Source organism: Hypanus sabinus, chromosome 8, assembly GCF_030144855.1.
Source record: "Hypanus sabinus isolate sHypSab1 chromosome 8, sHypSab1.hap1, whole genome shotgun sequence".
NCBI lineage: Eukaryota > Metazoa > Chordata > Chondrichthyes > Myliobatiformes > Dasyatidae > Hypanus > Hypanus sabinus.
In genome coordinates, this window is record NC_082713.1 from 169,799,309 (window position 1) to 169,815,888 (window position 16,580).

The window sequence follows — 16,580 nt, forward strand, 5'->3', positions numbered from 1 at the left end:
TTTGTCTAGACCACAGATAAAGACTCTCCTGGATCCATTCTAATGCAAAATCTTGCTTTCTTGAGTGGTTTTCCAGCATCCTGCAAAGAGGAGGAGCAAATTCGAGCCAAGCTTCCACCGTTTATTGCAGGCAAAATGAAACAGGTAATATCTTTACAATTGTTTTGAATCTTAAGGGAAATGTGTTATTTCATTGATTGCAAAAGGAAATCAGACTGGTACTAGCTCAGTATTCCATGGGAACATAAGAATAGAAAGGAACAGACCCATAGTCGTCATTCTTTATGTAACCCATAATGCTCTATATCCTACCGGTTCAAACTTTGATCTCAGCCCTGAATATATTTAGTGATGTGATTCAAGTGCTCTAGTAGAAAACTTTCACAACACTAGCAAGGTTCTTCCTTGTTTTCATTGGTGATTCTTTTTCTGAAAATTTTCTCTTAAGCTTGATTTCACTAAGAAAAGATGTGCTGGCAATGGAGAGGGTCCAGAGGAGATTCAAGAGAGTGATTCTCAGAATGAAAGGGTTAATGTATGTGGAATCTTTGGCCTTTGGCCTGTATGCGCTGGGGTTTAGAATATTGAATGTCATTGAAACCTATCGAATATTGAAGGGCCTAGATAGAGTAGATGTTGAGAGGATGTTTCCTATAATGGGGGAGTCTATGTACAAAAGGTGATGAATCTGTGGAATTCATTGTCACAGGGAGGTCATTGAGTGTATTTGATTAGTCAGGGCATCAAAGGTTATGGAGTAAAGGCAGGAGAATGGGGTTGAGAGGAATAATAAATCAGCCATGATGTAATGTTGGAGCAGACTTGATGTGCTGAATAGCCTAATTCTGCTCCTATGTCTTATGATCTTAATTAAAAACTAGTTAAAGTGATTTGACTTTGTTTCCAACTTGACGGTTGATCAGACTGGTTGTTTTAATGCTTGCTTTCAGCAACCCTGAACATCACTAAATTATCCTGAATCTTCATTCAATTGTTATGGCCTTCCAAAACTTATTTCCTTTCTGATTCCCCTCATTATGTTTTCAGACGTACTCCAGTACAAAGAAATTTGTGACAATGTGTCAAGGTCAGTCTGTCCTTCCTACACCTTTGACATGGTTCGTTTTATTTTCATGTTAATTTCCACCATCATAGCTTGCTGGGTGAAACTTGACCAATTAGCTACAAAACCACTTGCATATGTTTCTATTTCGCCAAGGGCAATCTGTGATCTTTGAACTTCTCCACTATAGATTGATTGTCCATCACAATCTCATTGGAAGATACTTTGTTATTTCCTACATGGTACTGGACGGATACTTGCCTCCTAATTATCTTGCTTGTTTTGGACATGACTGATTTCAGCCACTAGATGGCACTCTGCACATTTTCACATCCAGCACATTATAGCATGGGATTTATTGTTTCACTATCTAACCTTAGTCACAAGTTCTTTTTGGAAAAATAGTTAATTAACTCTGGCAGCAGTACAAGTTAGAATTTAATTTGGCCATTAATAAAGTATGATCAAGGTTCAACATTGGTTAAATCTCTCCTGCACAGTGTGTTAACAGTGCATCAGTTCTACATGTAACACAATGTATGGTACAGAAACAGGCCCTTCAGCCCATGATGTCTATGCTGACTGTACCAATCCAAACTAATCTAATCTAATCTGTACAGGCACGACTGCTACTTTCCATCAAAAATTGTGGAGGTACGAGGGAGAAATTGGCTGTGATAGATTACATTAGTGAGAATGATGCTGGGTAGACAATGATTAATATTTGAAGACGTTTGCAACAAATATGCATTGCTTTAAAATACTTCTAGAAAAGTGGGCCACTCATGGATTACAGAGGAAATTAAAAGGTATTAAAATTAAATCTAAAGATTTGGTTTATAAAATTGCTAGAATAATCAGACTAGGGACATCTTAAAAAATCAACAAAATACGATCAAGAAATTAAGAAAGTGAAAATAATGTGGGTAAAGTAATAAGATAAATATTAGTAAAAGTTACTTTAAGTATATATTTAATAAAGGCCTAATGAGGATAAATGTGGTAAAAGACAGGAGAATTTACAATGGAGAGTAAGGAAGTGGCAGAGGATTAAACTAATGCTTTGTCAGTTTTAAATAGCAGGATCTTTCTAACTGTATGACATCAGGCAATGTACAGGGAATGGAGAGAGAGGCATCGTGCAGGCAGAAGCGATGTGGCATCACGTTCAGAGCAGACATTGAAGGCTGAAGGGCTTGTCTGTGTGCTGTATTGTCCCATGAAAGTCAATTACTGCAATACAATATTTTATTCCACCTTTAAAATTCCAGCTGAGCAGAAGCACAATTTGCCTTTACAACAGTTATTTAATTACTAATGTAAAGATGACAGGGTCTAATTGGAAATTGTTTGATCATTGCTCAGGATTTTAGAAATTTGATACTTGATCTGTGTATTCTCTTAAATGGGTCTATGCATTTCAACAGCGTAGTATTGGAAATTCAAATCAGGCTTGGCAGAATATCAGTCAGCCAATGCTGGGGTCATCTTTCAATTGTCCTGGCTATTCTTGACCTCTTTCCATGAAAAGCCTCAACAGACATGCTAGATCTTTAGGCCTTAGCGAAAGGAATATTTTTAGCGTATTATCTAAAAGTCATATTGAACATAGGATGGCATTAAATTATTCTGTTTGTGGCTTACCAATGAACTTGAACTTGATGCAGTGAATGTTTCCAAACTTGTTTAAGTAGTTTCCTACTTTTGTGAATAATGCCTGAATGTTTCTTTGTTCTGTTCTTCCACATGCCATGCAAGTTTTGTTTAATTCATATTGTCTCTGCTTTAATGCAAGTTATTTTGTAAACTGTCAGATTGGTTTATTTGTCCTGCTATGTAAATTTCATAATTAAGGTGTATTATGCCACATAAACATTAAAAAGGTGACTGTTGTTCTGTGGACAGAATTCATTAGCTGTGAAACTGACTGTTCAGAGGGTCCACAGGAGGTTCACAGTTTTGGGTCTCTTATCTAAGAAGAGTTATGCTGGCATTGGACAGGGTCCAGAGGAGGTTAGCAAAACTGATTCCAGGAATGAAAGGGTTAACGTGAGGAATGTTTTGATGGCTCTAGGCCTGTACTCTCTGCAGTTTAAAAGAATGAAAGGGGATCTCATTGAAGCCTATCGAATATTGCACAGAATACTGCACAGAATGCATGTAGAGAGGATGTTTCCTAGAGTGAGAGAGTCTAGGACCAGGGGACAGAACCTCAAAATAGAGGGATGTCCTTTTAGAACAGAGATGAGGAGGGATTAATTTAACCAGAAGGCTGAATCCATGGAATTCATTGCCACAAATGGTTGTTGGGGCCATGTCATTGGGTATATTTGAAGTCGAGGCTGATAGATTCTTGATTAGTCAGGGTGTCAAAAGGTTACAGGGAGAAGGCAGGAGTATGGGGTTGAGAGGGCTAATAAATCAGGCATGATGGAATGGAGCAGACTCAATGGGCTGAATGGCCGAATTCTGCCCCCATGTCTTATGGTCTTGCGGGCTCTTGTTATAAGTTGCATGGATATTTTTGTTGACCTTCATTTAGTCACACTTGTGCCTTTACGATCCTCTTCAGATTGGTCTGTCAAACCTGTAGCAAGATCCTGATCAACTTAAACCTTGCACCAATATGGAATGTAAACCTGTTCCATGTTAATGGCTACAAGTACCTCAAGACAAACATTAATATGACATAAACAGCTTAAACCAAAGTATGTTGCTAGTGGCTAGATCATAGAAACATAGAAAATAGGTGCAAGAGTAGGCCATTCGGCCCTTCGAGCTTGCACCGCCACTCAGTATGATCATGGCTGATCATCCGACTCAAAACCCTGCACCTGCTTTCTCTCCATACCCCCTGATTCCTTTAGCCACAAGGGCCATATCTAACTTCCTCTTAAATATAGCCAATGAACCAGCCTCAACTGTTTCCTATGGCAGAGAGTTCTACAGATCATCAGAATTTCTTTCCCTGCTCAAAAATCCAAATATCTTGCATATCTTGGACATTTAAATATTTGTAAATGAATTCTGAACCTTGTAACAATAGTGTAAAAACAAACTTAATTGTCTTGTGGACTGAAGATCAGGCTTTCCAACAAGTAAGTATTTCAAATCTAGGCTCTTGGACAGAGGGAATTTTGGCAGGTAATTTGGATTTGAAAAGCACCATTTTTATTTTACTTTTTTGAGAGATACAGTGTGAAATAGGTCCTTCCTGCCTTCGAACCACACCGCCAGCAACCCACTGATTTAACTCTTGCCTAATCACAGGACAATTTACCTACTAAATTACGAAACGGGATGACGTCCGAGCAAATGTCACTGAAAATTGGGCATCCATGATTGTTGTGACCTCTTCAGTAGCAGAAATCCATGTTGCAAAGTCATTAACGTTCTGAATTTGATTTTTCCTCTCCAGTTTCTGTTATATTCTGAAGCTGGTATTGTGCTGTTGTTACTCAAAAATCCTAGAGATTTTGTAGAACTAACCAAGCAGCCTAAGAACAACATGACTATGGAAGGAAAAGAGATAACAATCAACCCAGTCTATTTAGTGTGGGACCTCAGCACCATCAGCCAGGTACGTCCTTCAAGCTGTTACAGGACTGCAAATGTATATGTGGACTTTTAAATTATACCTTGTGTTAAGAATTTTTAAAAGTATTTTAATACATCAAATATATTTTTGCAGTATCTTGTGTGACCTGCATTTTATATTGTTTAACAGGAGTTTCATGCTGCATATTTCATTTGAAGGGTTTCTCTCCACTAAGCACCAAAATAACGTGGAGAATCAAAGCCAAAAAATAAGTTGCACTAGATGCTGAAAACTTAAAATGAGGACAAAAGTGGGAACCAACAGCTGGTTGGGCAGTATTTATGTAGAATATATGCAAGCCATTTCATCCATTCGAGAGCAAGAGGGCATGTGTGCTTGAATGTAGTTGAGGTCCTAAATGAAAACTTCGTCAGTATTATCAGGAGAAGGTCATCGATGATCATGAGATCAGTGTGGAGATGCTAATATGCGAGGGCATTTTGAGATAACAAGGTGGTGTTGGGTCTCATGAAGAATGTTAATGTAGTTAAGACCCAGGAGCTTTGTAGGATATACTTCAGGTTATTGAGAAGAGGCAATGATCACTCGAGCCTTGCCCAAGATCTTTGTGTCCTCTCTTGCCACTGAAAAGATCCTCAGGGACTAGTGAGTAACTAAAGTTCATTTTGTTCAAGAAGAGAAATGGGGACATTTCTGACAATTACAGATGGGTGTGTCTCATCTCAGTGGTTGGGAAGCTGTTGGAGAGAATCAAGGGACAGAATTTATAAACATCTGAAAAAGAATGGAATGTGTTCATTAGTCGAGGTATTGAGTTCAAGAATCAGGAAGTTATTTTACAGCTTTATAAAACACTGGTTAGGCTGCATTATTGTATTTACTTTGACTTCCCATTTTAGGAAGAATGTGGAAGCTTTGTAAAAGGTGCAAAAGAGTTTTACCAGGATGCTGTTGGGATTAGAGGACATGTGCTATAAGGAGAGGGTGGACAAACATGGATTATTTTCTCTGTAGCAGCAGAGGCTGAGGAGAGATCTGGTGCAAGTTTATAATATTAAGAGTCAAAATGTCTAACACCAGAGGACAGGCACTTAAGGTGAGAGGAGAGAAGTTTAAAGGAGATGTGTGGGGAAGCTTTGTTTTAAATATATAGTGGTGAGTGTCTGCAATGTACTGCCAGGAAGGTGGTGGGGAAAAATACAATTGCAGAACTTAAGGGGCTTCTAGATAGGCCCATGAATATGCAGAGAATGTGATATGGACCAGATGCAGGCAAAAGTGATTGGATGTCAGTTGCTCAATTAGTTTGGCACAACATTGTGCACTGAAAGGCCTGTTTCTCTTCTACGCTATTGTATGTTGTAAATATTAGATTGAAAGGCTTGAAGTTGTGTAATTAAAAAAAACTGCAGTTGGTGAAAATTTGAGATCTGAACAAAAAACTACTGCTCAGACTGCAAGTGTGGAAGGTGAACTGGAGATAAAATACTTCTTCAATATTCTCAACATTATTAAATAATATGTTGAGGTTATAGTATGTTACAGTTGCATTAAGTGTTATGATGGTACTTCTGGATTGGATCTGGAGATGAGTTGATGTTTACTGCGGTGATTGTGTACAAGCAGTTGAAAACTGTAACACAGAAAGTCCATTCCTCACCAGCTTCACTCTTCTCCACAAGTCCAAGCAGGACGACGATATTTCAGCCAGTCGATTTGAGGACAATGAGGAACTACGATACTCTTTGCGTTCTGTGGAGAGATATGCACCTTGGATACGGCATGTCTTTATCGTAACAAATGGCCAAATTCCTTCTTGGTTAAACTTGGACAATCCTCGTGTTACAATAGTAACACACCAGGCAAGTATATTTACAACCACCGCTCTAATTTTGTGGGTGAAAAGTGGCAAATTGAGAAAAAATAAATGCATTAAAATCAAAAGCAAGGAAAAATACAGTGGATTTCCCTTAGGGCTTCGATTGATCAGAGCAGCCATTTACTTGGGACAACAGCTAACAGAGAAAATTACTGCGGTTCCCTTTGGTTATTTGGGACACTGTGCCACTTAATTGGGACAGCAGAATGGGAGACTATTGCCAAACAGGTTCTGTTTAGCATCAGTCCTGTGCACTTGTGTGGCCGTTAGACACTACACCTTGCTCAGAGTTCTTAACAGTGTCAGTTACGCATGCTTGTGCTATGTTATCCATTCGGGCTGATAGACACCCATTTTTAAAAAATCAGTGATTTGACTTTTTGAAAAAAAATTCTGACCCTTGCCAAGGTAGCACAAAAAAAAATTGACTCTTGCTGGAAAAAATTGCCCTATATGGCAGGGTACATTGGATGAATTCCTCTGTTTGTAATTATTAGGAACTAATACAGTTTTATATTGCTTTAGTAGTATTGGTGGTTTAGTTTGTTCTGTATTTCATCGTAACTTGTTACTCAGTTAAACAATAACTTGTTTTTAAACCTTTTTCACTATATCCATGAAACTTTGGCTAATTAGGACAGCTGCTTAATTGGGCCAAAATGTACTGGTCCCAATGTGTCCCAGTTAACCAGAATCCACTGTACTGCACTTTGTTTCATATATGTACCTTCTGAAAAGCAATCAACAATATGAGATCATAAGACATAGGAACAGAATTAAGCCTTTTCCTGCTTCCTCTATGACTCAGTGACTCAACACTGCTTGCCCCTCTGCCTGTCTTTGTATCATCCGCAAAATTGGCCACAAAGCCATCAATTCCATCATCCAGACTATATCTTAATTGGCCAGATGGTCAGGATCGACCATGGATGTTGTGAACTTGCTGTCGGAATCAATACTGGAGTCAGTATGCCAACCAAGACAGTACAATATGGAGTGTAAGCTGTTGCCCATGTACCAAACTTCCCCTCTCCACACACCCAGTGAATCCAAAGGAATGGCAGAGACTGGTACAGTTTGGTAATAGTGGAGTTGTGGGAGTTACTAGTCAGCAGTGGACTCAGTGTAGAACTACCTTAGGAACTGCAGCTCTGGATGTTTCCTCGGGGTTTACTGCTGAAGCCTTCCCTATGATTGAGTATAATTGCAAGGCAACGGAGGTTTGAAATAGTTTTCCTGCTACTACATGAGTGGCCAACCACAGCTGATAAGCCCTATCCACCCAAAGCAACTAGTTTTAAAGCGCCAGTAACCCATCTGTGCCCCTTCTCCTGTCCGTAGAAATTGTTTGGCCAGGTTTAGTAGTTAAGCCACACATGAAGGCCAGGAGCTGTCAGAGGCTATTAGAGACACACGACATTGGGAGCATTTAATAGGTAATGGGAACATATCTCCATTACCCCCTCCTGCGATGACAACCTGAAGAAACCAAATCCTATATAAGATCATTAAGAAGATTGAAAATGGCTTGGATCTCAAGTGATGCTTTCTGCTTATAGTCCTGAATCTAATTGGTTCCATTTGTTTAAGTTAACTCTGTTGATGACAATTCCCTTCTGTGGAGACTGCATCATTGCAATCTTATATAGTTTTGCATCTACCGCTGTACACTGTTTGGTTTCATTTCACATGCAATGCTTCTGTTTTTTAGTTTGTATTATACCTGTTCTTAATCCTTTCCAATGGTCTGGGACTGAAGTATATTACAAAATCACTTTTATTTTGTAATCCCACTCTAGCTCAGGTTTTCTTCTGCTAGTCTCTTGAGTTTAAGCAATCTGTCTCGAATTATAATTAGCAGGTCAGCTTTTTTGAATTAAGCTCCTAAACTGTGGGATTCAATACCTAAAAAGATAAGGGATGCAAACTTTTAAATGCCAGTTCAAAACCTATTTATTTAACCTTGTTTTTAACTAACATCTTTTTGTCTTTTATTTTTATGTTTGCTCTTTATCCCATTGTAAAGCACTTTAAACTATATTTCCTGCATGAAAAGTCCTCTATAAATAAATTGTAAAGCTTGTATCATGATAAGTATTATTTCTAATACTTGCTTTGAATTTGTCAGTTTGATACATTAACCTATCAAGGTCTTTTTGTATTTGTTTAGAATTATTAAACTGGCATTTGGTATTTCAGTGCACATTTGCTGTGAAACTGCTTTCCAGGAATCTAGCTTCAAACGGTAATAAATTTTGTTTATTCAGATTGCCTTTCATGTTTGACCTTCCTCCCTTAGGAAGTTTTCAGGAATCTCAGCCATTTGCCAACATTCAGCTCCCCAGCTATTGAAACGCATCTGCATTGCATTCCTGGCCTTTCTCAGAAATTCATCTATTTAAATGATGATGTAATGTTTGGCAAGGAAGTCTGGCCTGATGACTTTTACTCTCATTCAAATGGACAAAAGGTAGGCAGTATTTTAAATTCAGTACATGATATACTATTTTGAGTTTTAGAGATGCAGCACAGTTACGAGACCTTTTGGCCCAATGAGACCATGCCTATGTGACCAATTAACCTACTAACCCATGTGTCTAGGACTGTGGGTGGAAACCGGAGCACCACAGGGAAACCCTAAAGGACTGGTCATGGGGAGAAGGTACAGACTCATTACAAATAGCAGCGGAATTGAACCCGGATTGCTAGTGCCGTAACAGTGTTGCGCTATTCAGTACACATTTGCTACCATGCCACCCTTGAACAAAATTGTGTAGATCTGCAAAATTGTTTATGGATTTTGATTTGATTTATACAGTGTAATTGTCTTTTCAGTTGCACTAATTAGATACAGTAAATATATTCTAGTAAAAATTGAAATCTCTCACTTCTAGAGATCTAAGGAAATTTCCAAGGCAACTAATTTAGCAATTGATACTTTTTTGATATTAATTTAACAAATTAAATTTTGCAATATATTCACCCTGCCAGTTAATGTTACAGAAGCCAATATTTTTTTTATTAGATTTATCTAACCTGGCCAGTTCCAAATTGTGCTGATGGATGTCCTGGGTCTTGGATTAAGGATGGCTACTGTGATAAGGCTTGCAATAATTCAGCTTGTGATTGGGATGGAGGTGATTGCCTTGGTAGGTTAAACCACTTAGATTAATTCTACTTAATCATAAAATGTGATAATGTGATGCTGAGGCTTTATAAGGCACTGGTGAAGCCTTACCTTGAGTATTGTGAACAGTTTTGGGGTCCCTCATCTTAGAAAAGATATGCTGGCATTGGAGGGGGTCCAGAGGAGGTTCACAAGAATGATTCCAGGAATGAAAGGGTTATCATACGAGGAATGTTTGATGGCTCTGGGTCTTTACTCAGAATTCAGAAGGATGAGGGGGGAATCTCATTGAAACCTTTTGAATGTTGAAAGGCCCAGATGGAGTAGATACGGAAGCGATGTTTCTCATGGTGCGAGAGCCTAGGACAAGAGGGCACAGCCTCAGGATAGAGGGGTGCCCTTTCAAAACAGAGATACAGAGAAATTTCTTTAGCCAGAGGGTGGTGAATTTGTGGAATTCGTTGCCATGTGCAACTGTGGTGGCCAGATTATTGGGTGTATTTAAGGCAGAGATTGAAAGGTTCTTGATTGGACATGGCATCAAAGGTTACGGGGAGAAGGCCGGGAACTGGGGTTGAGGAGGAGTTAGGAAAAGAGAATCAGTCATGATTGAATGGTGGAGCAGACTCAATGGGCCAGATGGCCTAATTCTGCTCCTGTATCTTATCGTCATAAAAGTAATGTAGGTGGGCCTATTCACCCCATGGTTCAAGATACAAAATATGTAAGCTTACCCACTTTTGTGTTTCCTGTTCCAACTTTGAACATTGCACTGTGGAATTCTCTGCCAAAGGAAACAGTTGAGGCCGGTTCATTGGCTATTTTTAAGAGGAAGTTAGATATAGCCCTTGTGGCTAAAGGGATCAGGGGGTATGGAGAGAAAGCAGGTACAGGGTTCTGAGTTGGATGATCAGCCATGATCATACTGAATGGCAGTGCAGGCTCGAAGGGCCGAATGGCCAACTCCTGCACCTATTTTCTATGTTTCTGTCTCCTGCCTCTTCTGTTCTAATAGACTGTTAATAACGTCTCCTCAATCACTTTGCTCACCCTCTGTTACTCACAAGTGTCTATTACAGATTTTCATCTCTCCAGAGAACGTTGGATTGCAGGTATTCTTGCTGCTTAGTAGAGTACTATGATCCTCCCTTCCCCAGGTTTTATGCTTTACTGTGTAAAAAGGTGCTAAATTAATGTAAATTGTTAAACCTTTCTATGTCTTTTTGCCCTCACTGTAAATCCATGTATTTGGTTCTTCCTCCTTTAAGGTTTTACAAATTTTCTTTGATCAAGCTTTAGACAAACTTTGGAACAAGTTATGTACTTTATGGCTTGGTATCAAATTTTATTGAAACATTTTGGGGTATTTTGCAATGTTAAAGATGCTCTAAATGCAAATTGTTGAAGAGATTCTTGATGTTTGGTGTTACAATTACAGGGAACACTGCAAGTAGTCGTGGTGGTGCTGGAGGAATGGCAAATGGACAGGTGTGGCAGTTTGGCGGTGGTCTCCCTGGATTAACGTATTGCAACCAAGGTTGTGCTAATTCCTGGCTGGCTGATAAATTTTGTGATCAAGCTTGTAACATCTTGTCATGTGGTTTTGATGCTGGTGATTGTGGGCAGGGTAAGTTGAACTCTGACCTTGAAATATGTTGAAATACAAAACGGATTTATTGCAAGTTGGATTTGATTTCTTTCCACCATCACCCTCCTCTGTCTGCCAGAACTGGTCCTCACCCTCAACAGTTTTTCCTTTAGCTCCTCCCACTTTCTCCAGACTCGAGGAGTAGCCATGGGCCTCAGCTATGTCTGTCTTTTGGTTGGCTATGTAGAACAGTCTACTTTCCAAGCCTTCCCCGGTAATGCTCCCATACTCCTCCTCCGCTACATTGACTACTGCATTAGTGCTGCTTCCTGCACCCATGCTGAATTTGACAATTTCATCAACTATGCCTTAACTTCTACCCTGCCATAAATTGATTTCGTCCATCACCTCCCTCCTTTTTCTCAATCTCTCTGTCTTCATCTCTGGAGATAAACTGTTGACTGATATCTTTTATAAATCTACTGATTTTCAGAGCTTATCTTAATTATACCTCTTCACCCTGTCTTCTGTAAAAATGGTATTCCCTTTCCTCGGATCCTTTGTCTCCGCTGTATTTACTCCCAGGATGCGACTTTCCAGGACATTAGAGCTGTCCTCCTTCAAAGAACAGGGTTTCCTTTCCCCACCATTGATGCTGTCCTCACCGTCATCTCCTCCATTTCCTGGACATCTGTGCTCACCCCATCTTCCCAGCAGCTTAACAGTGCTAGAGTTCCTCTTGTCCTTGCCTACCATCCCGTGAGCCTTCAGACCAAGCACATCGTTCTCCGCAACTTCCATGTGACTCAGTGATGCATGGGTACGGTGAGAATAAGTGACGTACAGCTAGGGTCAGTATGATTCTGGTTCAACCAAACAGGAAAGTTGTAATGTTCTGTTGAGGGGGTGCAAGTTATGGTGAATGCTGTATAAGTACTGCCTTGTGCAAAATTTATTGTTCGTCTGGAAATAAAGTAACTTACACCGGCATAAACTTAAAGTTGAAGTATATTTACAGATATTTCAGCTTTAACTTTCAGTTAACAGAAAAAGGGCCCATTATAGTTAAGCCAGTCCATGATGCGCACATGAATGTTGGAACTCATTGCTGGGTAGCGGGATGTTTTTTACAGTGCTAAACCCACATTCAGTGTGAAGGGCACCAGCCACAATTTAAACTTTCCTCGAAGTCTGTTTTGAAATAACTAGCTAACTTAGAAATGTTGGCACTTCCTCTGTGAAACCGTTTGTTTGCACAAAGAAGGTCTTACAACAGGATCTATCCTTCGGGCAGGGTTTCACAAGCGTCTTCTATTATCTCTGCTCTGCACCTCACTTCTTCTCCAACTCCTGCAAAAGGACCTCTTCCCAAAGCTCACTTTCTCCAAGAAATTGGATGTCACCAATCACATTTCCTTGCTGTAATTGTATTTTGCAAGCTAGTTTTTGAATTTAAACACTTTGAATGTACTGTACAAAGTGTTTGCAGCTTTTTATGGTCTATTATCTGATGCCTTTAGAACCACATCACTTTTTAACCTTGCATTATTTCTCCTTTCAATCACTTTAGTTACATTTATTTCAAGGGTTGCAAGATTGATTTTGCATTTACTGTTTATTTCTATTATTGCCAAAATTTTATGAAATTATTTTGTATCTGATTTTAGTTTTGCAGAAATGGGAGGACAAAATTGATAGAAATCTTTTGCTGCTTAAAGGCATTTTGTGTTGACTTGGTTCTCAACAATTTTTCACAGAACACTTTGATCAGATGTACCGCGTGATTCTCCATCCCAACCAGACCCATTACGTGCTTCCGAAAGGTGAGGCTTTACCTTACTTCAGTTTCGAGGACTTTGCTAACAAGATCATAGAGGCATCATACGTGGATAATGCAATTATTCGGCATGCCTCAGTGGCTAACAAATGGAAGACCATTCACTTGATCATGCATACAGGAATGAATGCAACTACCATCCACTTTAACCTGACTTTCCTGAATAAAAATGACAAGGAGTTTAAAACGCACTTTACTGTAGATGTTGATACCAGGGAAAATCCAAAATCAAACCAAACTGCCAGCATGAAGGAAGGAAAGACAATAAATGTCACTGCATCACCACTGGAAATAGAAGTACCTTTCAAAGACATTGCTGAAGAACTGCTTTATCCCAAAATTCAGGAAAGAACTCTGGATCACTTGAATATCAGCCGCCAGCTTCTTGACCTTCAGTTTATTAATATGTCACTTCTGCCTATTACTGTTCAAAATGAGTTGAAAGAACTAGATTCAAAATTAAAAGATGGAGATATCACACTTAAAGGGTACAATCGTACAAAGTTGCTAATCTTAGAACCTTTTAGAAATCTTATCCATTCTTCAAAACAAAATGAAAATAAAGAGGTCTCTCAGCACACAGGAATGATTACTTTGGTAAAGGATCAGGACTTGTTGAAAAGAGTATTTGCTGTTACAGTACATCAGGGTAAGGATGAAAAAGCTAAGACTTATTTGACAAAAGAACAAGTTGAGAAAGAGCAACCTGGAAGAAATGAACCAGCTGACAATCCAGTGACTCTAAATAGTTTGCTCACTGTGAAAGTGAGCAGCATGCTAAAACACCCAGCCAAAGACATCCCAGACTTCCAGAAGGCTGACGTCAAGCCCGTAACTTCACAGAAAATTCTTAATATTCTCATACCAAATGAGAACAGCAAACTGAAACAGGATCCGAGTGCAAGAGAAATTGAAACCAAGTTCAAGCACCAAGAGAAAAAGGAGAAAGCATTGAGAGGAGGCAATACTGTGGCTCCAAAAGCTGAATCTAAAAATATGGATGCAGGTCATGCTGGCAGAAAACTGCATAATTATGTGGAAAATTATGTTGGCTTTTTACCTTGGGAGAAACAAGGGTATTTCCAAGATCTGTTGGAAGTAAGTAGTTTATAAAATTCACTATTCACTTGAAAGCCTTGATACAAAATTATCAAAAATGGGTAATTCTGTGTTTATGCAATAAGCATTTTAAAAAATGCGTAAGAGATTAGTTAAAGTTAATGTGGGTGCCTTGGAACTGAGACAAGAAAAATTATACTGGAACCGGAAGCAGAATATTAGAGAATACAGAATACAGTGATGAGGACCAATTTCATTAGCCAAGAGGTGGTAAATACGTGAAATTCAATACCACAGGTGGCTGTGGAAGCAAGGTCACTGGGAATATTTAAAATGGAGGTTGACAGGATCTTGATTAATCAGGGCATCAATGGTTATGGGTAGTAAGTAGGAGAATGGGATTGAGAGGGATAATAAATCAGCCATGATGGAATGGCAGAACAGACTTGATGGGCCGAATGGCCTAATTCTGCTCCTACCTCAGGGTTTCCCAACTTTTTTTATGCCATGGTCCCTACCATTTACTGAGGGACCCATGGACCCCAGTTTGGGAACCCCTGTCCCATCTCTTATTGTCTTAATTCCTTTGCTATTTTTATAGAAAATACTAGAGAGCCACTAGTCTAATGAATGAGGAGCTCAAAGAAATTGGCTGTATTATTTAAAAGATATAGTATTGAAGAAAGTAATGGAATCCAGAGGCATTAAATCCTCAGGATTTACTAGTATCCCAGAATTATGGGAGGTGGCCAAGAAGAAGGTGGATCTTCTGATGGGGACCTTCTAAAGTCCCATAGAATTTAGAATGCTTCCAAACAGTTACTTAAGAAGGGAGGAAAAAAAAAACAACTGGAACTATAGACCAGTTAGCATGACAGTTGGAGTGAAAAATATTGGTCTATTATTGAAGAAATGGTAGAGCATTTGACAAATGATACGATTAACCAAAGTCAGCTTGTCTATTATAGAGAAATTGTTTGGCATATGTTTTGTTTGAGATTATACCTAGCAAAGTAGGTTTTGTAGATCCAATTGATGTGTGTATTCGGAGTTCCAGAACTTTATCACATATCTACCCCTCAATTATTAAACTCTTGGACCAGAGGAATAACTTCACTCACCATAACGCTGAACTGTTACCACAACCTATGGACTTGCTTTCAATGACTCATCATCTATGTTCTTGATATTTATTGCTTATTTAATTATTATTATGAATATTTGTGTTTCTTTTTATTTACTGTGAATGCCCATAAGAAAATGAATATTTTCTTATGTGTTTGTATATGGTGGCATATATGTACTTTGATAATAAATTTACTTTGAACTTTGAAAATACATTAGACAGCTGGAATTCCAGCACAGATCTTTGAAGCACCTCTCCTGTTATAATCTCCCATCTCGAAAACCATGTTTATATTTTTAACTCATTAGCCATTTCTCAGTCCAAGACAATATATGATGTCCATATCTACTTGCTGCAATTTTAATAATCAAGCGCCATCTTATCAAAACGGTACATGTTTGGCACAGCATTGTGGGCCGAAGGGCCTGTATTGTGCTGTAAGTTTTCTATGTTTCTGTGTTCCTAAAGTGTCTTTATGTGTGATGGACTGGGCCATATCCACTACTTTTTGTAAGGATTTTCTATTCAAGGGCATCGGTGTTTCCATACCAGGCCCTGATATAACCAGTCAATATACACTCCCCCACTCATCTATACGAGTTTGTCAAAGTTTTAGATGACAACCCATATCTTTGCAAACTTCTAAGAAAATAGAGGCGCTGCCTGCTTTCTTCGTAATGGCACTTGGACCATAAGACATAGGAGCAGAATTAGGCCATTTGGCCCATCAAATCTGCTCCACCATTCAATCATGACTGATCCTTTCTTCCCCTCCTCAGCCCCATTCCCAGCCTTCTTCTCCCTGTAACCTTTGATGCCGTCTCCAGTCGAAACCTATCAACCCCTGCCTTAAATACACCCAACAACCTGGCCTCCACAGCTGCTTGTGGTAACGTGCATCACCACCCTGTGAATTTACATGATAAAGTAGCTGGTGAGGGGTTGTGGAGGGGTGAGTTAGTGATTGGAGCTATTGATCAACCTTACTAATGGTTGGTACAAGATTTAAAGGGAAGGTGACAATGTTTCCTGCCCTCCCCATGCTCATAAGCTGAAGTTTACTACTTAATACGTAGTAAGGGTAGAAACTCGTCACATTGAAATAGAAGTTGCATGTTGAATGAACCTTGACCAGCAAAACTATGGACTTAATGCTGGAAGATGGAATTAGACTGGGTAGTTCTTTCTAAGCCAACATGGCCGTATTGGAACATGCAACATTGTTTTGTAAATTTTATGTCATTTTGAGATGCTGGTGAGATCAAAAACTTGGTCAGGGTGCTCATGACTAATAATGGCCTTAAAAATGACTTCAGACAAATGCAGTTGAACAAAGTCTCCG

General features: G+C 39.1%; 1 protein-coding gene across 3 annotated transcripts in view; it reads left to right on the forward strand.

Moving 5' to 3' along the window:
• Positions 1-16,580, forward strand: part of gnptab (N-acetylglucosamine-1-phosphate transferase subunits alpha and beta) — a 68,451-nt gene that overhangs the window by 20,679 nt on the left and 31,192 nt on the right. For all 3 annotated transcript variants that reach the window (XM_059978526.1, XM_059978528.1, XM_059978527.1), the window contains 7 exons: positions 10-144; positions 4,482-4,643; positions 6,305-6,488; positions 8,805-8,971; positions 9,527-9,650; positions 11,067-11,255; positions 12,974-14,151. In XM_059978526.1, coding sequence (XP_059834509.1) covers positions 10-144; positions 4,482-4,643; positions 6,305-6,488; positions 8,805-8,971; positions 9,527-9,650; positions 11,067-11,255; positions 12,974-14,151 — 2,139 coding nt within the window. The remainder of the gene's footprint in view (positions 1-9; positions 145-4,481; positions 4,644-6,304; positions 6,489-8,804; positions 8,972-9,526; positions 9,651-11,066; positions 11,256-12,973; positions 14,152-16,580) is intronic.